The sequence below is a fragment of the Nicotiana attenuata genome, chromosome 8 (assembly GCF_001879085.1).
Source record: "Nicotiana attenuata strain UT chromosome 8, NIATTr2, whole genome shotgun sequence".
NCBI classification, from domain to species: Eukaryota; Viridiplantae; Streptophyta; class Magnoliopsida; order Solanales; family Solanaceae; genus Nicotiana; species Nicotiana attenuata.
Window position 1 is genome coordinate 24,604,322 of NC_031996.1, and position 22,518 is coordinate 24,626,839.

The following is a 22,518-nucleotide window of genomic DNA, read 5'->3' on the forward strand; positions in this document are numbered from 1 at the left end:
AAGCACCGTGGATGAGTCTGAAATTTTGCCAAATGATGCTGTTGGTAAGGTGTTGGGAAAAGAGCATTCTGGAAGGGTAAGGTGCTTAGGATTAGGAGCTGTTCCTAGCAGAGCTTTTAGACAAACAAGACCTCGTTATAGTGATTTGAATGCTTCAAGTTATAATAATGGTTCATGTTCTTCCCAATGCCAAGAGAAGTACAATCAAATGTTGAATGCTCACAATCAAAGCCAGGAGAACTACAGAGAAATGATGAATGTTAACACTCAAATGATGAATGCTTTTAAGGCATATATGATAATGAAAGAAGGAAAGATACCTGAAGAATTTGCAGGGATATTTGTTTCTCCTCCTCGTTCAACGGTAAGAATAGTTCATAACTTTCTTATTTAATTTTGTAAAGTATGATTGTTCAGTCCAAGTATAATTAGTTATTGGATATTGTTGAGGTACTTTTTGTTAATTATATTTTTTTTTGATTGTTTTGTATCCAAGTGATGCGGCTAGCGGATCCATTTTACCCACGGATATAAGAAGATCATCCGGTGAAAGTAATCCTAACGACAACTATTGAAGTTGCTTGCAAATGTATTAGATAATTAAGTATCGTACTCGATTGAATGATCATAGTAGATCTTTTGTCCATAATGGTTGGAGTGGATGTTATGTTTAATGTTAGTTTTAAGACTTATAATATTGATATTTTGTGTTTAATGGTTGGAGTAGTTGTGTTTAAAGCAAATTTTTGATACTAATGATATTTTACTTTAATGTATTTTGTGGTTTATTAATATATTGATGTTACTTGATTCCACTATGCAATTTATATAATTTGTTGATGCTTCATTATATTAACATAATTGAAATTGGAACAGTTATGGAGTAACATTCTATTGCAGAAAAAAGATATATTCAATGAACAACGGAGGTTATAACTGCCGCTATTTAACCTATGATAATATTGTGTTATAAAATTCGTGGGGGTTAAATAAAGATATTGCGGGGGTTCTGACCTTCGCTATTTGTTTAAATAAGCGACAGCCAACTACTAAATTGCGGAGGTTATACCGCCGGTAAATATCCGCCGCTATATGATAACGGCGGTCTATCAGAAAACCGCCGCAAATTGGCTGCGACGAACATTATTGCGGGGATTTTGGAAACCGCCGTAAAAGTGTATTGCGGAGGTTTTTGACCGCCGCAATATGTAGATAAAACCTCCGCAAATGCAGCGTTTTTTTGTAGTGTGTAAACTCACCAAGCAAAACAATCAAGTTCTCTCTAATACAAAAGCTTCCTTTTGCAATTCTCTTGTGTTCTAATATTCTCTTAGCGATCTTGAGTGTAGTCAGGCTGACTTGGCATAGCAAAAACGTGAGCAAATTGTACAAGATCGTGAGCAAATTGTAAAGTGCCGCACGTGTACTTAGTTAACGACTAAGGACGTGACAATAGTTTCAATATATGCTTTGTTCTCGTAAGCTGCTTTGGCAGCCATCATACTTATTGCCTCAAGGTATCTTCTCCGTCCAAGTTCAACACTCTTATTATCTAGCTCCACCCTTTTATCCATATTTCCAATAAAAGACAAGAAGGTCGCTGATTCCTTATCCGGCTCCTACAACTTTACCAACAAATTATCACAAATATAAATTAAATAGTTTTGCGCTATTGTTAAAAGATAACGTGAAATTTTAGTGTAAAAAAATCTTATACTAAAGAATTGATAATGAGTAGCATTAACAACTTCAAGTAGGGCAGTACCTCTTAAGGCGTTGAAAACAAGACGGAAGAAGCCGCCGTTAACATTTAGAAGGTTAAGCCAGTGCTCAATAGCATTGCCAAACCCTGCCAAAGGATTAGCAGTAGACTGTAAAATCTTTTGGGCTAGGATGGAAATAAAAATTATCCATCTTTGTGGAAATGATACCTTAGTCACTTCTTGATCAGGGTAGTCTACGAAATTATTTGGTCCCAATATTTTACTGGAAAACAAGATACGTATCAAGTCTAATACACTACATTCCTCTGGTTTTAGCAGCATATAGTTGCTGCACAAAGACTTACTGCAAGTGCTCGCCATTGCGATAATTTAAGAATGAAGAAGGATAATTAAGAGAGGGTTGTGCATTCCAGTTTGAAATACATGAATCTATTTATACTAGTTAGTTGATTAAAAATGGCACTCAGATTTCCATCTCAATCTTACGTTTCTTCTAACTTTTCCTATTCAGTTAATGAATGTGGACAATGTGGAGACAAGGAGACTGTGTAGTACAGTAATTTGCTCTCACTTCAGGCCCCAGCCACAAGTTGTAGTATTTTTTAAGTGCATAGGGGGCTCCATGCCTTTTGCCTTTTAGCCTTTTTAGTCACAACATTCTGTAGCACTTGCATGCGGTCGATAATTAGGTATCGTCTTAGCAATAGATCGATGAAAACAAAATATAAACTAAGCAATAGAGAAGAAAGTTAGGTATCAGAAAAAGTTCAGTGGATTGGTTAGTAGTTGAACCATTAATAGGTGTTTACAAGCTAACGGACTTACAGCAAATCAATTAATACAAAATATGTGTCTAAATTACATATATGATCACTTTTATTTTTAACTGCTAAAATGAAATTATTTGGTTTAACATAAAAACTTTGATATGACGCGACATAAATATGAAGTTTCTTTGATATTAAAATGGATTGGGTGGTAATTAAGAGTGTAATTTAACCTACTAGACTCGAAAACAACTTTTATATTTATTTTTTCTCCTTAATTTGAAACCATAAAGTTTAGTACCTAAGAAAATGACCCACTTGTGTAATAATTAAAGTTATCAACTCAATCAAATTCATGTGCTTCTCCTTTGATTTTTCCTCTATATATTGTTTTGACAAAACTTTTTTGACATTGGGCTAGTAGCGTAATGCGAGTAATCTAATCTTTTAAGTGGATTAATGCGGACTAGAATGATTGAACCTCAAGACATATATACTTCTCCACCAATTTTTTATACTTTGGTAATGATTACATTTTTTAAAATAATATTTATGATCAAAGTTTACTGTTAAGTCAATTCTGGCCAATTGTTTAGTAGTAATTTTTTTCTCATTTAAAACTCAGAAGCTTAATGCCAATACGTAAACATCATCATGTTGAAAAGTGTTACATGCATGTGTCAGGAGTTTTGATTTTCATTAGAAAAAAGAAAAAGATATAATAATAATAATAATAATAATAATAATAATAATAATAATAATAATAATAATAATAATAATAATAATAATAATAATAATAATAATAATACAGTACGTACCAGCTTGCGCACAAACTTACAGCAATGGCATTTTACATTCGCTTTTGACTAATCCATTCTTTTTTTTTTTTTGGTCAAAGGGATAATATATTAACTAATTGAACAGGGGATTACACTGCATTGGGAGTTACCGGGGTACCTTATGGCCCCCATAGTTGCAAAGTTTTGCATAATTGTACTAATATTACAACCCACAAAAGATATAGGTAGTTCAGTTCTAGGGTGTCTGCCCAAAATACATCATTGGCAAACACCGGAGGAACTGCTAGAGAGAGTGATTTGTTCAAAAAAAACTTCCTTAGCTGGTTCCTTCGCCAGCATATCAGCTACCCTGTTTTGCTCCCTGTATGTGTGCCTCACTACCACGCTGCCATCCTTTGAATCAACAATCTGCATTCACAAATAAGGGGGTCAAATATTAGATTTCCATTAATCAACATATTGATTATTTCTGCTGAATCAGTGTCTACTTGTAGCAGAACTAAGTTGTTTAGTTCAGCTAGTTGTAGATAGGGGTGTGCATTCGATTTATCGATTCGATTTTGACCCTTATCGATAATTACTTATCGATTATCGATTTGTATATATGCTTATCGTTATCGTTTCAATAAGGTTTCGATTTTTTCGATTTCGATTTATCGATTTTGGGGGCTTTATCGATTACACCAATAAGAAAATTTGCGGGATTCCACGGAAAGTATATCGCTATAAACGCGCCTAACTAATATGGACAAAAAGAAGCTAAAATAGGACGAACACCATTTATAATATAAAAATTGTGTCAACAAGCACATGCAACAAAACTAAAGTAAGGGATCAAATGTATGCCACCAACACTCCAACGGTATAAAAAAACAAAACAAAACAAAACACATCATCACGTCTAATTCTGTTTTCCATTAATTTGAACTTCATTCCCTTGATCTTTAAATATGATCATTCCTTAAATATGGTAGAGAAAATAATAGGGTAAGGGACTTAGGGTAAAGGAAAGGGTATAGATTAGGGAAAATAATATTGTATAGCCGCTTTCAAAATAGTAGCGGAATATATATACATTATGTATGTTATATTAATCTACACAAATAGGTAATTACTCATTTAACAAGTGTCTACAGTCTAGGGGTGTGCATTCGATTTTGACCCTTATCGATAATTACTTATCGATTATCGAATTTGTACATATGCTTATCGTTATCGTTTCAATAAGGTTTCGATTTTTTCGATTTCGATTTCGATAACAAATAATCGATTCGATTTATCGATAAACCGATTCGAATGCACACCCCTAGTTGTAGACCTCTAATAAGGGCTCTAATTTCAGCCCCTGTGTTAGTTGTTTGGGTTAAGTTTTTCATGAAGCCCAAAATCCAACTACCGTTATGATTTCTGAAGATTCCCCCAGCTCTACCCATTCCTAGGTTGCCCTTTGCTGCATCATCAGTGTTTAATTTGTAGGAGCCTCTTGGGGGAGGAGTCCATTTAAGCATTATTTGGTGAGTACAAAGTTGGAAATTGTTATTAGTAAGCACAAGATACTCAGTAGCCTTAGCTATTGTGTTATTAGCATTGATGGGTTCTTTTTTGTTATTGAATACATTGTTGTTCCTTGTCAGCCAGATGTGCCAGAGGCAGTAAGGAGTGAGACTCTCCCGGTTGAGGTAGTCATTGTACTTCACACCTTTAAGGGTTGGCAAGATTAATTGCCGAGATTGACTGCTAGTGAGAGGATTGGGGGATGATGGAGCTGAAGATTTTGATTGGATGACATTCCAAAAATGGACAGCATTGGGGGCATAGGAAGAAGATGTGGTTAATATCTTCTTGTTCAAAACCACAGTAGTGGCATTGAGGGGGGCAGTTTATTCCAATGGAGTGTAGAAAGCTCCTGGTGGGTAGTCTTTTGTGCATTAGGAGCCAGGTAAAGTACTTTATTTTGTTTGTGGTTTGGAGTTTCCAGATCCACTTGATGTGGTCCTCTTCTCCAGGAGAGTGAGCTTGTGTACTTTTGCTTATAAAGGAGTATGCAGAGCTGTTGGAAAATTTCCCGTTGGGTGTGAGGCCCCAAATTAAGTTGTCCTCCTTAGTGGCTACCCTTGGAATAAAAATAGACTTAAGGAGGTTTAGGATATGGGGAGGGAGATCAAATGATAGACTTGATGTGTCCCAGTTGTCCAAATTGTATATTGTATCCACCTTGATTTGAAGGTCATTCTGGGTTAGGGGTCTTTCTATCATTTGGCTGATTAGGAATCCAAATGTCATTAACAAAATTGACTCTATTTCCCTTATTAACTACCCATCTAGTGGCTTTGCTACATGTTTCCCAAACTTTTAGACTAATGTCATTCGCTTTTGACTCTAGAAATCTTACACATGAAAAAGATGCCACCAATTGGCAGTACTTTTAGTGACGATAGCCAACAGCCAGAAAATTTATAGCTATATATACGTCGACTATCTTTGATACTATAGACCAAGAAATAAAATCATACTGTAATATTTACACTATACCCGTTTTTGGTATTTTCAGTTAGTTCAAATACCTAAATGTAGATCAACTAAATAGCTGGTAATTCTAGTGCGTTAACTTATTAAATTCTCATCTCATATCTAATGGAATATCTAATTATGGGTTGGTATATATTATCAAAAGTGTGGGTTCAACTATAAAAACCTAAAGGTTGAATCATCAAAATAAAATTCTAAATCTATGTCTATCACTTATTATGAGATATATTATGAATCTAAAATTCCAAACTCATAGCTATGGAGATAATACAACATTCTTATTTATTTATATTTTTTTAATTACTATATTTTTGTTCTTTTTCCGACATGAAACGAATTGGCAAGGTTTTGAAAGGAATAGGATAAATTAAAGTTAACGAAAATTTATACCCTACTGTGTATTGCGCAGATCAAGTAGTGTAGTGAAAAATACTAGTACTAGCATAGAGTAGTAATTGGATGCTTGATCTACACATAAACAGTACGTAGCCTAGATGATTGAGTGCACACAACCACAGAAAAATAAGTAGCTAGTAATATCTTAGTTTTGATGAATTATTGATGCTATTATGTCCTTAATTGCTAGCATATGATCTATGGTTAAAACATGACTTGGGCCCCTATTGAAATTAAAGTGATTGTACTGACTTTTATAATAGTTATCAGATCATCTGTCCCTTTCCCCTTCTCTGGCCTCTTCCCCAGGCCTCCACCTCCCATAGCTTCACTTCTATCGATTTATTTTCTTTTCGTACTCTAACATATGTTTGCAAATCTTTGTAACCTAATTTACCCGCATAATGGAATTTAAATTTTGTTATCCCTAGGGTTCACAAATCACCTACCAATTTTGATCATAACAATAATTAAGAAAAGAAATTTTAACTAAGTCATCAATTGATGTACACTAAAATCAAATACTATATGTAGTAGACGGTATTAACTCTATCAGCTTAACATTTTGATTACGAAGCGCCTTATATGAACATCCTCGGAGTAAATAGGAAGCTAGAAATTTTCCCAAGGGCGCTCAGACTTGAAAGAAGTAAAAAAATTTCTCACAAAAAGTGTTCCATATATATTATATACATCTAAAATCTAATATTTTATTTATGTACACGTATATTATATTTTTTCGTAATATTTCTGGTTTCGCCCCTGCTTGGAGTGATATCTAGGAACAGTGCCAGCTCTAACGTAGATCCAAGTAAGGCTTTTGCCTTAGGCCCCCGAATTTTGGGGGCCCATTTTTTAGAAATAATAGATTTATATATATTTAAAAAATAATATTTAGTATTTTTCGTATAAAAGTAGGGTTTTTCTATAACAGTTGCCTCAGAGAAAAGAAGTTTTCAAGATTATAATTGATAATCTTACCTAAGATTAACAGCGTCTCAAGATAGATTAAATTTGTTGGCCATATTATCAATTGAAAAGGAATTATTAGAGGAAATCGATTATAAAAAAATTATTAACAATTTTTTTAAAAACATTTAGGCCTCACATTAAACTTTGGCTTTAGGCCACACATATATTTGAGCCGCCCCTGTCTAGGAATATCATATGTCATGATTTATTTTCAAGGTTCCAATTATTCAGACATGTAGATCTATGGCATAGGCCATTACATGTAACTAGGACCTCATAACATTTCAGTGACAATTCAATTAGGATCCAAAATGCTGTTTGTAGGTAATGTATAAACTAGTACAACATGCTCTGGGGAAACAAAATAGAAGTATATATAATTGGCTAGCAAGAATCTGGTGAATTTGAGGCACATATAACTGTAAGTATAGAAGACTGGATACTAATGAAACAAGGTTGTAAAGAAATAACATTTCCAAAAACCAAAAGGAATCTAGTTTCTATACTCTGCATTAAAGGAGAACACGTCATGAGGATCGAAAAAATTGCTGTGTATAGGCAACTACCAACAACCGATAGATACCATTTATGAAACCAATAGAATGAAAGTATTAGAGGGGCATGAATCGTAATCGATTTAAAAATCTTAGTTGACTAAGTATAAATTTAGTCGACTAGACGTCAGTGAATGCTTTTGATGAAAGTGAATTGCAAGAGCAGAAGGATAAAAAGACCACAACAGTTTTTATTCTGGTTCAGTACCAGTGCGGTACCTACTCCCAGTTTCCTTGGGTCATAAGAGTTCTCTTAGAGTTTGGATAATTGTTTACAACAATGATGGTTTTAGTACGTTCACCACCAACGATATACAATAATAGTGATATTTGCGATGTTGACACAACCCTCGTTTGTGTTCTAACTCTTCCTATCTTTTGTGACACTTGTATACTCAAGAATACAGTTTTTGTACTAAGAACTAGAAAGACTTAGAAAGAAATTGTGTAGTTGCGTATCTTTCAAAGTTCTTCTGCTTCTTCCTTTATAGCTTTTTGAGTCTTCTGCTTCCTTGTCTTCTAGGATTGTATTGCAGCAATTCTAGGAGTCCTTTCCTTGTGAGGCATATACATCTAAGAGAAAGACCTAAGGGTTGCCTCATGAATCCAGTTTGAAATGGTAGCTAGATTCATCTTTATTCCTTACGAATTGCTTCCTTCATTCTTCCTTGATTTGGGACAATCTTGGCTGATTGCTTTCTTCATTCCAATCTTGGCGGATTGCTTCCTTCATTCCTTCTTGACTTGAGCTTCTGCAGAATCCTTTGGATTTGATTGTTTTCCGTGATTTGCTCCATACTTGCGCACTTGAGGATCTTGGTCAATATTGATTGTGCCGTCCGTGATTTGCTCCATTCTTGCGCGCTTGAGGATCTTGGTCAATATTGATTGATTCCCTTCTTCTTAGGCTAATTGATTTATTTTCCATATAAAGAAAGGTTCAAGATACATAGCCGTTGAGTAGATCTTCTTTCCTTTTAGCGATGTTGTTGCTCACCAGAATCTGCATACAAGAATATATCATTAGTCAAAGCTTCTTTAGGGTTATTGATAATTATTAAAATTATAAACTTAACAATCTCCCCCTTTTTGATGATGACAATAATCTAGAAAGAGTTTGACTAATTTATGGATTCTTCCCTTTTCAAGTGTGCCCCCCTGTCTTCAAGCTGGTTCTTGTGTGTTGGTCTTGAACTTTCTTGATTTCGAACTTGTACTCTTTTTCTTTATTCTCACCCTTTGACATCAATCAAAAAGAGCAAGAGAAACAATTTGCAATAATAGTACTAATAAGCAGTTATAGTGAGCATAATCGACTGACATGCTCATCCAAGACACAACCAAAAGAAATGGTCTTAAACCACCACATAAAACAGAAATAGTAAAAATATTGTCTTAAGCATCCCAGACATTCAATTCATTCCAAGGAAGTACTTAGGGTGTTGATCACTTTAGTGCAGAAGCTGTCAAAAGATCAATATCTTTGGTGACTTTGGTCAGCTTCTTAGTGACATCCTGTATGGCCCTGATTCCTTGCCTCCTTGTAGCTTGGGGAGTGATCCATAGCTTAGCCATGTCTACTCCAGTTTCCTTGGTTACTTCCCTGATCTTGTCCACCTGCTCCTGTATAGAGGTTAGTAATTCCTTAATATCTGCAATGTTTTGCTGCATCAGCATCAACTGGTCTTAGGAAGAGGATTTGTTGGCTTCAGATTTGATCCCCCCCACTGTACTGAGTAGGGATGAACTCTGGTGCTTTGACTTTCTTAAGCCAAGTTCCCTCAATCAAGGTATACCCCATCATGGCAAAGGCAATCTTGTCATAGGTGCTGGAGATAGTTTTAGGAGCATAGAGAGAGAGATCCACTTTTATGACTTTCAAGATGTGAGAGATTAGTAAACCATAGGGCAGGCTGTTCGTAGAAGATGAAACATCCCTGATACTTTCAAGCATGTACTGACGTACCCAGGAAAATCAATTGATAGCTTTACCATTCACCAAACAATACAGAACAAATACATCTCTGAGAGACAAAGTACTCAGAGAACCAGTACAAGGTAGTAGAGTGGTTGCAATAATATGGGCTAAAACACGATGTTCAAATTTCATGTTTTTTGGTCCTATATCAGGTGGGTTTTCAGATAGTACATTCTTGGCCTCTTTAAAAGATACTTCAAATTATCTCGCCAGGAATGTTGCACAAAAGAATTGTATCCAACAAACTTTATAGCAAAGATTTTCTCAAACTGATAGAGTCAAGGATAATACGAGTTCCTAAGACCATGAATTCTAAATCGTGTTTATCATTCACAAACAGATTTGCATAAAACATACGCACAAGCTCTTCATAGATAGTATCACCAACAGTAGAAAATAGAGAGACAAGTTCCTGAGTTTCAAAAATAGACAGAACATCACAGTGAGAGTTTTGCATAGACTTTAACTTACAGTGCGGCCAAAAGAAATCGACTTCCTTTTGAGGGCGACAAACCTATCCTTCTCTTCAGGGCCATAGAAATTCATCTTGTCTTCAGTACCAAACTCTACGCTTTCAGTTTTCCCCTTTTTCTGAGAAGGTAGTTTGGGGATGGACTCCATTGGTCGTTTTCCTGTCCTCTTTTGGGAGATCAGGATGTCTTCTTGAGAGCCACTCGAATCTTCATCTGTTAGTAAATGATCTATGCTTTCGGAGGATTCAATTCATCTTTGATTTTCTTGAACCGGTGGCTTCTTTTGGGTGTGGAAGAGGAAGTAGAGGGCTTGGTTTTAGCCATGAGTAGAAGAGGACAGAGAGATCGGAGTTTTTTTTTTTGAGTGAATGAGAGATATAATCGAGGGAAGAAGGGTTAAAAAGGATTAGAGAGGTCGTCTCGATTCTCGGAGAGACATATGAAAGGCAACTGAAAAGTTGCCTTCTGCACAACCCGCCGCTAGTTCACAATAAATGCATGTGTACACTAATCAAATACTTAAAAGGTTTTTGTGGCAAAAATAACGAGGTATATGGAAATAAACTAAAGCAATTATGGAAAACATTAAACACAGTTATGAGGGAATTGTACAGATACCAATTTTGTTCCGAAGGAAACAAAATCTTTATTCAAGTAAAGGTTTTGTAAAAATAACTGCTAACTGATTTTCAGTATTTACAAATTCTAACACAATATCTCCTTTAGCAACATGATCACGTATAAAATGATGTTTAATCTCAATATGCTTAGCCCTAGTATGATGCATAGAATTTTTGGATAAACAAATAACACTGGTGTGGTATTGCATAAGGGGTCATTCTCCAAATGGGACGGGGCCAAGCCTTATGCCACTCCACCTGGTCGAGCAAGTGAATGAACGAACCATGTTCCTAAAAGAAAATGCTGCTGCTGAGCCCGTAGAGACTGTAGCCAGGCCTGGAAGGGCGCCGGGTAGATCTTAGATTGCCGGGTATGAGTTCGATTCCCGAGCACACGCAATGGAACCATAGACAGTCAAGTGAATCTAATCCACGACCTAACCACCTACCCACTCATCAATCACAGTGTTCAGCTGACTTGCTCTGATAGACCGTCACACATAATAGGAACAGAATTAAGACATAAATCATAATCTAACAGTTGATGCATGATCTATAGTACTTATGTGTATCAGTTGCCTACTGCAAAATATTTTGCCTCTGTGGTAGATAGGAGAGATTTTCCAAGTAATTGGCACGTTCCACTTGTGCTTTTTCTATCAAGTTTATCTCCTGCGAAATTTGCACCTGAAAAGCTTTTGAGATCAAAACTTTCTAGACTTCCATACATAAACCATAGTCGACTGTCCCTGTCAAATAGCTAATAATACGTTTAACAACAGTCAAGTGAGATTCTTTAAGAGCCGATGGTATCTAGCACATTTGCAAACGCTAAACATAATATCTGGTCGACTAGCTGTAAGATAGAGTAATGAGCCAATCATACCTCAATACATTTTTTCATCAACACTCTTACCGTTTCTGTCTTCATCCAAAGTAGTTGATGGACTCATAGGTGTTCCTACGGCCTTTGCATTAGACATACCAAACTTTTTGATGAGTTTTTTTGTGTACTTTGTTTGACTAATGAAGATCCTTTTCTGTACTTGCTTGATTTGAAGTCCAAGGAAGAAAGTTAGTTCTCCCATCATACTCATTTCAAATTCTCCTTTCATGATGTTTGAAAATCCTCGGACAAAACAGGGTTAGTACTGCCAAAAATAATATCATCTACATAAAGTTGTACAATTAAATTACCTAGAGATGATTGTTTGATAAAAAGAGTGGTATCAATATTAACTCTGTCGAACCAATGTTCAACCAAAAATGAACTTAGCCTTTCATACCAAGCTCTAGGAGCTTGCTTTGGGCCTTACAATGCTTTGGACGTGGAAATGATTCATTTATTAATCCTGGAGGTTGCTTAACAAAGACTTCCTCAGAGACGAATCCATTTAAAAAAGCACTTTTCACATCCATTTGAAATAGTCTGAAATATTTATGAGCAGCACAGGCTAATAGAATGCGAATTGATTCTAACCTGGCATCAGGGGCGAAGGTCTCCACATAATCAATTCCCTCTTGTTGTGAATAACCTTGTGCGACTAGTCTGGCTTTATTTCGCACAACTTGTCCAGATTCATTCAACTTATTTCTAAATACCCATTTTGTTCCAACAATGGATGCATTTGGTGGCTTAGGGATTAGTTCCCATACTTTAGTTTTCTCAAATTGATCAAGCTCTTCCTTCATTGCAATTATCCGCTTTTGTCCCCAGGTGCCTCGTCCACCTTTTTTTGGTTCAAACTGGGATATGAGAGCAATATTCGATGTCTGCTTTAGTGATCTTCTAGTTTTCATTCCTTCCTATCGCGCCTCTTTTTTCCTCGCGAAGTCCGAGTTTTGACATTTATTGGGAGCAACTCATTTCCTTTTGGGAATTGGGTATTTGAATTGGAAGAGTCGCCACCTAATGGATTAAGGTGCGTTAGGGCACCTAGAGCAGATAACTCATAAAATCGGTTTGCATTACCAGAGACTTGGGTAATGGAACGAAATAACCTTGAGGGGAAGGTGTTAGGCACCCCTCGCGGTCCATAACGGTGGGTCCCGGCTGAACTCAAATTATGTGAATTAGTCATGTAGCAGTTAGGCAGTCTAAGCACACATAAAGGAAATTTGACAGATAAGTAGTCTAAGAATTCATAAAGAAAATTTGACAAATAAGCAGTCTAAGCACTCATATGTAAATAAGATGAGGGGAGTCCTAGGTTTGTTGGCCTATAGGATCACATCTGTACAATACCCGGTAAGCCTTCCTCAAATAGAGGGGTTACACGTGGCATTAGCGCACATGTCATCATATCCTTTACTACCCAATTTCCCTCCCCTTGGTCATAGCCTAAAGCGTTCTTGCAACCTTAAGATGTATCCTATTCGTGCATTACCCGTCCCTTCCTTGTGGCCCTGGAGGTATTTAGGACCTCTCATTTAGGCAGTTCTAGACTGTCCTAAGGTACTTAAAGGAGAAAAATCTAGGCGACAACCAAAACAATTAGGACTGTCAAGTAAAGAACAATTAAGGGGGACTCACATTTTACCTCCACAAATAGAACAAACAAATGCACGTCTCAGACATCAGCGTTTTAGACATTTGAAAAGAGTCCTAATGACATGATATCTAGGTGAACACAGATCAGAACATATGCAAAGCTTTAAAGCGGGAACCAATACCTAATCAGTTTGCCTACTGATTTTAGAGGGGCTGAATCTGGACAATTAACAGAAGCACAGTTTTTGCAATTTACAGGATTTTTAATCGCCCTACAGGCTTGCCTAGGCGTATATCAATGACATCCTATGAGCATGATATCTAGTCGTTATTCAGAAGTATAATAAAATAGTAAACAATTTCGGGCAGTTTAGGTCCTATAGGCAATGCTGTCTAGGTACAATGACTGATTTTAAACAACGGAAACTAATGCAACAATTTTAAAGCCGGATTGGCATGCGGAGACTGATTTTAAAACCAACAACGTAGTTTTCAGAATGTAAGATTAATTTTACCCTATAGGCATGGTTTCTAAATATTGAACATGCTGAACCTATTTATCATGACTCCTAAGTGTAGAAATTGATTTTTTTTACCTATAGGCATGATATCTAAAAGTGCAAGACAGATTTTTAACCTCTAGGCATGGTATATAGAATACATGCAAAACAATCAAACAACACAATGATTTCCGATTGCAAAAGTTTGGTTTGAACCCTAAAGACATGATCTCTATAATGCATACAAGTGATGAACATTGCAATGTCCTATAGATATGGTTTCTAGGAATGTAAACACTGATTTTAAATCCTATAGGCATGATATCTACCCATTCCCCAACAAAATGTTTATAATAATCCCTCCCAATTTACTAATTTCCCCAACATCTGTTTACAAAGTAAATAATGTTACAAACCAAGTGTAGAATGAATTGCAGGAATGATAACAGTATACTATAGGGAGCTTGGATAGGCCCAAAGCAAAACCTGGGGAACTAGGCCTTCAAATGGTCTCAATTGCCACATCTCATAGTGCCAGAGAGGGTATCTTAGTGTGTCAAAGTTCCCAAGGGCCTCCAGGACCCAGGGCAGTGCTCACACCAAGGCCTCCTTAAAGGCTAAACAGCTTGTGCAATGTGGAATAGCCAGCCCCAGTGTGTCTATGTTCAGAGGAGTCTCGTGGACTCCAAAGCAATGCTCACACTGGAGGGGCAGGAACCTAAGTATTCTAGGAATTGAAGTGATAGTGATTTGTAAGAATAGATTTGAGGAGAAAAAAAAAGCAATTTCAGACTTTCAGTAAATCAGAAGTAAACAGAATCATTCAGTTCCTGGAACCTAGGCAAAGGTTTCAGCCAAACAAGCAGCATTCAGAAATAGGATTACATAAGCTTATTGGCTTTTACTAAGTGACCAAACACAGAAGCAAGGCATGCTAAAAATAAAGCAGCCACATGTAATGGGTAATAGGGATAGGGGAGCAAAGTATCCAGATAAGGGGATCATGCTTAGTAGGGGAGTAGACAAGACATAGATCTAATTTTAGACATAAGTAAACATGCAAACTTGCTGAAGGTAGAACACATAGTTCTAATTAGAAAACATGAGTCAACATGCTATCGAATATATAGTTTGAACAGAAGTAGCCACACAGATTGGACAGAAACAGTCATGCTAGCAAACACATGGATTAAACAGGGGTAAGCATGCTAGTAAACACATGGATTTAAACAAAAGTAAACATGCTGATGAACACACAAATTTAACAGAAGTAAACATGCTGATAAACGCACAAATTAATTGAATGACAATAGTAGAGGCATACCAGTTAAGGAAGCAGAAACAGAAAGTAAAGTAGGCAGGATTCAACAGCCTAGCCTTGGCTTTTAGCCGGCTAGTCAAGCAGTGATCACAAGTAGCAGAGAGAGAGATGAGAGGAAAGTTTTTGTGTGTGTGTGTGAACTATTGTTCGTGTCCAAGGTAGAATGAGAGTGCATATATATATATAAGTCGAATAGTGTAGGTAAATAAGGCAAGACAAATTGACATTGCAAAAATAAGGTAAGGAAGTAATCAAATAATCAATCAAGCTTGATTGGGGATAGGAAATTAGTGAATTATACCATAAATAACTCTAATTGAATTTCAAATAAGGCAAGAAGTAGGTTTAACAGTCAATTAGGATTAGAACCCTTAAATCAATTAATCAATTTCACAAATAAGGCAACTCGGGTAATAAGAGACCAATCAAAGGGTCAATCAACCCATAGATAGACAAGAGATGTCAATTAAGAACTCAAGATTAAGGAAAACAATCAGAGATCAGTAAATTAGTTTAGTAAACAAATGAAACCCTAGATAATTAGGCTAATCATTCAATTATTCAAACAATAACAAACAAGAGGTTGAAATCAAACACTGAATAATCAAACAATTGGACCGGAAACATAACCATGCGAGAAAGATCAAACGAAACATAAATTCTTCAGAAAACCTTTTGCAAAAAACGGAAGTGGAAACCCCAAATAATTAGAAAGATACTTAGGGTTGATTAGTAGCAGAAAGATTAGGAGAACTTTAAAGAAATAGCCATGGAAACAGAAAGCACTTCAAACATACAGAGATTCGAATAACAGAAATCAGAGAAATCAAAACCTAAAGTAGCATAGTGCTAAAAATCGGTTAATAGTGAAGAAACAAGGAACTCTTTAAAGAAAAAAAATGATGATGAATTCAGAAACTTTCCAGATCTAAGAAGATCTGGATGGTTTCGTGTTTGAAATGAGGGTTTTGAAGAAAGAATGAAAGGGTAAAGAGAATCCAGTCTCAAACAAGAGATTTGAACCATAAAAGCATCAAAATAGTAACACTCACAACCATAGACGGACTCTCAGAGAGTCTTGAACCAGATCTGGTTAGATCTCTTCGAGATCTTTCCAGGAAATCATAAGAACGAGCAACCAGGAAACTTAGAAGATCAGTAGGAGCCTCAAACGGCCATGGAAATCCATGGGTCGAGTGAGAAACGGGGGGAATGGGATTAGTTTTGGGTGGCAGCGGCTAGGTTAGGTTTAGGTCTCAAAGAGACGGAGAGGATTAGGGATTCTAGAGCGGCCGTTTGTGAATAATGGCTAGGGTTTAGGGGGGGTCATTTGGTTAAAAATGGTAAGAAATGATGGTGGCCGTTGATCTTATGATCAACGACTAGGATTTAGAGGGTTTGGGGGCCGGGTAGGATTTAATTGGGCTAGGGGTCGTTGGTTTGGGCCTGGTCTTAGTGGGTTAGGGATTTGGGCTATTTAATTTAGGCTAGGTCCGAAAAATAAAAAAGGGGTCATTTGTTAAATACCCATTTAATTGCTAAAATAATTTCTAAAAATAGTTAATAAATTATAAAAATGAGTTTCATGCCTAGAAATGTTTTAAAATAATTAATTAATATTTGTAAAAATATAAAAGGCTATTTTCTGGTAAAATAATATAATAATGCATGCATGGGCTATAATTGCAAAGTAATTGCAATTATAACCCCAAAAATACAAATGTGGCTATTTGTGAAATAATTAAAACTTAGTACAAATGAAAATGATAAAATTATGCCACAAAATAATTATAAAACAATTTGTGATGCAGTTAGTGATTGTTTATATAAATATAAAATGTTGGGATAAATTAATTAAAAATTCCTAAAATGTAAAAATTATGGAAAAATGTCAATTGATGCTAATGCATAGTTTTGAAGGCATACATGCATTTTAAAAAATATTATAGGGAAAAATTGGGTATCAACAACTGCCCCTCTTTAGCCGGGAAGGATGAAAGAGTTTTCGGGTAAAGAAATGATGGCCAATTTTAACCGATTGGGATGTTTTGAAAAATAGAGGGCGAACCCTGGTCTCAGAGCTGCCTACATATCCCTGGCTTTACAGGAATCATGCCATGTGTAGTTCTGGATTCACCGGTGAATGAAGCCGATGGAGTTGTTATAGGAATGGTAGCTAGTTTCATCAAAAAGGTCCTTTTTGTGAAGGGTGATGTCGGATAGAGTCATGGTCGCGAATCTGAAATGTAACGGATGTATTATAGGGCTGATAGCTGGATATCACATAATGGGATGTGTAACCGATGAGAATCAGTTGTGAGTGGCAAAGTAAAAAAATGGCATGAGCGGAAACCGGAGCGAAGGCTGCTCCTGTTTGAAAAACGGTCACCTCCTGGATTACCCGTAAAACTCAAAATACGATGCATGCAAGTACGTAGATTATTGTGAGAATTTAAACGTGATGCAAATTCCCTTTGGACCATGAGAGATTGTCTTTGGACGGTGCGGATGACGTCCTTAAACTATGATGTCCTGGGCCATGAATTGTGAGATAGGAGATTCGCATGCCATGAAATGATGTTCTCGGGCCATGAAATGGTGCCTCTAAACCATGACGCCTTTGAATAATGATATGCAAATTTGAGAGATCCTTAGGACATGGCATGGTTGATACGCTCAAATCACACTTTACTTAAATAGTGTAAGGCGGTCGGTGTTAAATATAATAATCTAACAAGGTTGGGGTCGAATCCCACAGGGAATAGGCGTGAAAAGGTTACTCAAGTAGTGTGTTACTTGACTTAAGTCGTAATTCTATTCGGTTAATTGTAACAAGAGTATGATATGATTTTGGTTTGAAGAAATAACTAACTGTAATGTTGAGAATGTAATTAATTTGATTAAAGAAACCAAGGTTGTGTCCCCTTCAATGAAGTGTAATGCTATCGGTGTTAATATGATATATTTCTAATGGAAGGTTCTTTTGATATGCAAATGATTTCTAAATGACTACCCAATATTTTCCAATAGTTGGGTAGTATTTCCTCTTTATGATTTTTCCAAATATAAAAGAGTTGCAATTAAGAACAATCAATATATGCCAAATAAAACCCACTTATTCCTAAGCGATTCTATTAAACAAGGTTTAAACCCTTGAGTCCTTGATATTTACTTCTACCAAATTCTAACCCACTTTCCCAAGCAAAGTAAGAATTTAATGGCACTTGTTAATGTTTGCAACCACCAACAATAAATGAAGAATGAGAAGAAAATAAATATCAACCAACCATTATACATATGTTCAATGTTAAACACCCATTAACATAACACCCATTTAGGGTCCACAATCTTAGTATTTAAAGTTAGCTACACATACTAAAATACAAAAGGAAGAGAATATTTAATGCCATAAAGCTTACAAAGTGCAAGATTCTTCCTTCAAAAGCTTCCAAAAGAGAGGAATAATAAAGCCTTGGATTGTAGCTCAAAAATCAGACAAGATGCCCCCACAAAATTCCAATAAATCTAATTATAGTGGGTCAAAAATGGGGAAAAATACCCTTTTAGGTTAATTATGCGGCCGCATATCTGTCGCATAACAGACATGCGGTCCGCATTCTTGACATGGCCATCGCATCTTCAAACCCTAGTTTCCAGGCTTTCATCGCATTCACGTTCTGCGGTTCGCATTGTCGATGCGCGATCGCATTTTCTACCTTCAGCAACTTTCTTGACAAGTTTGTGGTCCATTTTGCGGCCCGCAAACCTGTTATGCGATCGTAGATTGGACCGCATTTCTTGCACTAGACTTTGGCCAACTAACTGTTGTGGTTTGCGATTCCTTGTGCATTATGTGGCCCGCATGTTGGATTTGCGGTCCGCATTTCCACGTTTGCGATGCATTTTGCTCTTTTCTTGTCTTTTTGTGGCTTTTTGATTTCATTTTCATGCTCTTAGTTCCTTGAACCTCATACACTGCAAAAATACTAAAATTATATAAGTATAAAAGATAATTGCATTTAAAACAAGCTAAAATCTAAGCAATTTGTATTAAATGTGCCGAAATTCTCCGGCACATCAACACCCCCAACTTAAACTCTTGCTTGTCCTCAAGCAACTAAAATGACACTATCCTATTCTAGACTCCATCTAAACGATATGAAACAATAGGGACCGTGGATGGTGTTAGTTGTCAGTACTACAAGCATGCATTTTCAATTGTTTTCCCTTCCTGAACCATCAATATTTACAAAGGAACTTATAAACTTGTGAAACTTTGAGCCTCGACCAATTTGACAAAATGTTACCCTCAGCTGAGTGCATTTGCATTTGACTCAAAAACTCAACTTCTGTCCAACCTCACAATTCATGTGCCCTCACTAGAAAGAAAGTCCCAAACTCACAATATGTACAATGACAACAAAAGGGACGAATTCACAAATACACTCACTCTCAAAAGGAGTTTCAAGTGTTACAACATACCATACCATAGGCTTGCCCTTATTTTAATTCATCGCTTTATTCTAAGAACGTTCGGTTGGAGATCCCATAAGGACTTTTTAAGCTTGTAATGTAGGTTTAAGGAAGGGTCGGATAAGCATTTGGGTACAAGTGACTACCCCCTCCTTGAACACTACTCACATTTTTCTTTCTTGTTGCTCTTTGTTTCTTTTCAAACCACATAGCCCTCATTAGCTTCTACTTTTCCAACATTGAGCCACCTTAACTGCCTCTTTAATTCTCTTCAAGACTCCATATGTATACATGCTTACAAATCTATTTATTTTGCTTTTGGAGCTTGAGTAGTTTCACACCTTGAGGTACACTTTCCTACACTCAATGCACAACCTTGCCAATTTTCGGCTTGACACCACACCCCCAACTTAGGCTTTTAGCCTCATTCTCAATGTTCAAGGGGGGACGAGTTCAAAAGAAGGAACTATTTTACAAAAAGGGAAAGGTTTGTAATGAGGTAACCAAAGAAAAGGTTAAAGGCTCAAGTGGGGTGACTAGTGATACTATCTGTACAATGGGTGGCTTGAAAGGCTAACTGGTTTTCCAAAATCACAAAGGCGGCCTAAGGTCATTTCTCCAATCAAATGTAATTATTATAAGCATAGAAAAACCAACCGGGCAAGTTCTAGATGGCAGAAGTAAAAACAAGAATTATTTACACAAAAACTCACACACATGGCACACGAACTGTTTGGCTCAACATAGTTTTTAGCCCTCGAGTCAACACTTGGCAACTCAAAGCTTTCATCATATTTACAATTATAACTATAGGTATAAATAGAGTCAAAGAGCGAGCCTCAAGTTCACACAGTTGATCTCTTTTTTGTTTTTATATTAATGGAAGGGTATAGGCTATATACAGGTGCACACACTTGAAACTAGACAATTACACCAAACCGGTCAAAATGTTTCATTCTACCGCCTTGGTTCTACTATTACACCCTTGGAAAAGAACCCGACGAAGAAAAACCAAGGGGAATTCATTGCTAATTACTAAAGATGAACATACAACTATCTACTTGTTTTTGTTTTTGTTTTGTTTGTTTTTTTATATACAAAGATAACTTATGTGCTAAAACCACAAAACACCAATATATACAGAATCACAAAACACAAATATATACAGAAGTTTGCTTATATAGCACAAAAGCATAGACATGTACAACAGTTGGATTCACAAAAATTTATACAAGGCTATCCCACCCCCAACTAAAAAGCATGCATTGTCCCCAATGCATAAGAATGTAAAATAGAGTTTAGGGGCTACCTGAGGCGTACTAAGCTCTATGGGAGTCGGAAGCCGGCTGAATGATGGTGGGGTCACCCTTTGATGCTGAAGCTGGGACCGATGAGATCTCGGCCTGAGGAGTGACCTCCACTGATGAAGGAGGAATCTCTGGCTGACCCACTACTGGAGCTGGGGCCTGTGAGCTGCTAGCCTCGCCCGCTGATGGCTGAATGGTCGATGGATCTGCAGGAGCGAGCATGTCTACTAGCGAATGTGCTATCGCTACCTGAATTGCTGCTTGTTCCTCATCCTCAACTGCAGGAACAACAATCTGCTTACCCTTCTCCTGAGGTCCTTCATCCTCCTCGAAAAATGAATCCTCCTCAGTCTCTCCCTCGTCTTCCTCCCCACCTTCGAACTCTGCAGAGTGTCCGGACTCTTCCTCAGTAGGAATGTCAATGTGCACAGGGGGAGCTTGAGGCTAGGAAGTCCTGGCAGTTGGAGGTGCAGTGTCTGTCATCAGTGTAGAGAAGTCAAGATCCAATCCCGGTACTACTGTGCCTGCTCCCTGCTCACCTTCCTTGGGCAGGAAGGATGATAGATCAAACTCCAGAGTTTGCATTTTGTGGAGTTCCGTCGTCATAGTGGCAACATCCTCTCGGAGCTTTGGGAGGTCACTAACCTCACCCCGCTCTATCTTCTCAACCTTCACCTCAAGCTGTTGCAGGCGATCCCCAAAAGATGTTTGTTGTTGTTGGAGTGCTGTCACTGAGGACTGTGTAGGAGTCAAAGCCTGTCTGATGAGGGTGGGCAAATTCTTCAGGAGCTGGTCTACCTTAGCATTGGCATGCTGAGCTAAGAGACCAAGCCTTGAAATGGCTGGCAGTGCAGCAGAAGGCTGAGCAATGGTGGACTGAGAGGTGGGCTGTGAAGTGGATGCAACTGTAGCCTGAGGAGACACGGGAGTCTGGGAATCTGAGGGCTCTACATCAGCTGGAACCTGAGTCTGAACTGCTGGGGTAGCAACATCATCATTAATGCGCGTGATATCAATATCCTTCAGCGCCTTCCATGTCTTGTCAGTGTGTGGCATGGCAGAGACTTTCACAGCCTTACAAAGGGTTGTGATCAAGCAGGGGAATGGAAGTGAAGTGGTTGTCTGCTTTGCCCGGATTCCTATCTCTCGGAAGATAAAATCACCCACATCAATCTTGATTCTCGCCATAATGCATGCAATGAGAAGAGCTTTCTCAATGCCTTTGTCAGTCTCATTTCTGGACGGTATCAGTCGAGAGGTGACAAAGCTAAGCCAAAATCTACCCTCTCGTGTGAGATCCTTCTTGAATATTTTGTGCACAGGGTTGATCCAAGAATGGGTCCCTTTGGCTATCACAGAAGCTATCCAACTACGCTCATTATCCCAGTTTGCCCATTTGGCGGCATACTCAGCTGTGCCCGGTCTCCATTCAGGGAAGTAAAACTCATTGATGGTCTCACTGCTGCAGAACACACTCTTCCCCCAAACCAATACAGTGTCACAGAAAACCCTGTTGCGTTTGTGGTGAGCAATCCTGGAGGCTCCATACGAGGCATAAAGCTCACAGACAAGTGTTTCATTATAGTCATTAGGCAACTCAGTGAAGCACTCCC

General features: G+C 37.4%; 1 protein-coding gene across 2 annotated transcripts; it reads right to left on the reverse strand.

The window, feature by feature from the left end:
• LOC109231078 lies at positions 825 to 2,166 on the reverse strand. 2 transcript variants are annotated; one of them, XR_002068751.1, is made up of 3 exons: positions 1,932 to 2,166; positions 1,766 to 1,849; positions 826 to 1,625 (listed from the first exon to the last, which is right to left on the reverse strand). XR_002068751.1 is itself a non-coding variant. In XM_019396624.1 (2 exons), exons 1-2 carry the CDS (start codon positions 2,082 to 2,084, stop codon positions 1,609 to 1,611), a joined length of 336 nt encoding a protein of 111 aa, XP_019252169.1. In that variant the 5' UTR covers positions 2,085 to 2,166; the 3' UTR covers positions 825 to 1,608. The 2 variants fall into 2 exon arrangements, 1 of the variants encoding a protein (XP_019252169.1); XM_019396624.1 differs by having other exon boundaries at positions 825 to 1,625; positions 1,766 to 2,166.

Coding starts and splice junctions, on each gene's coding strand:
- LOC109231078 (XM_019396624.1), bottom strand. CDS start 2,084: ATGGCGAGCACTTGCAGTAAGTCTTTGTGCAGCAACTATATGCTGCTA.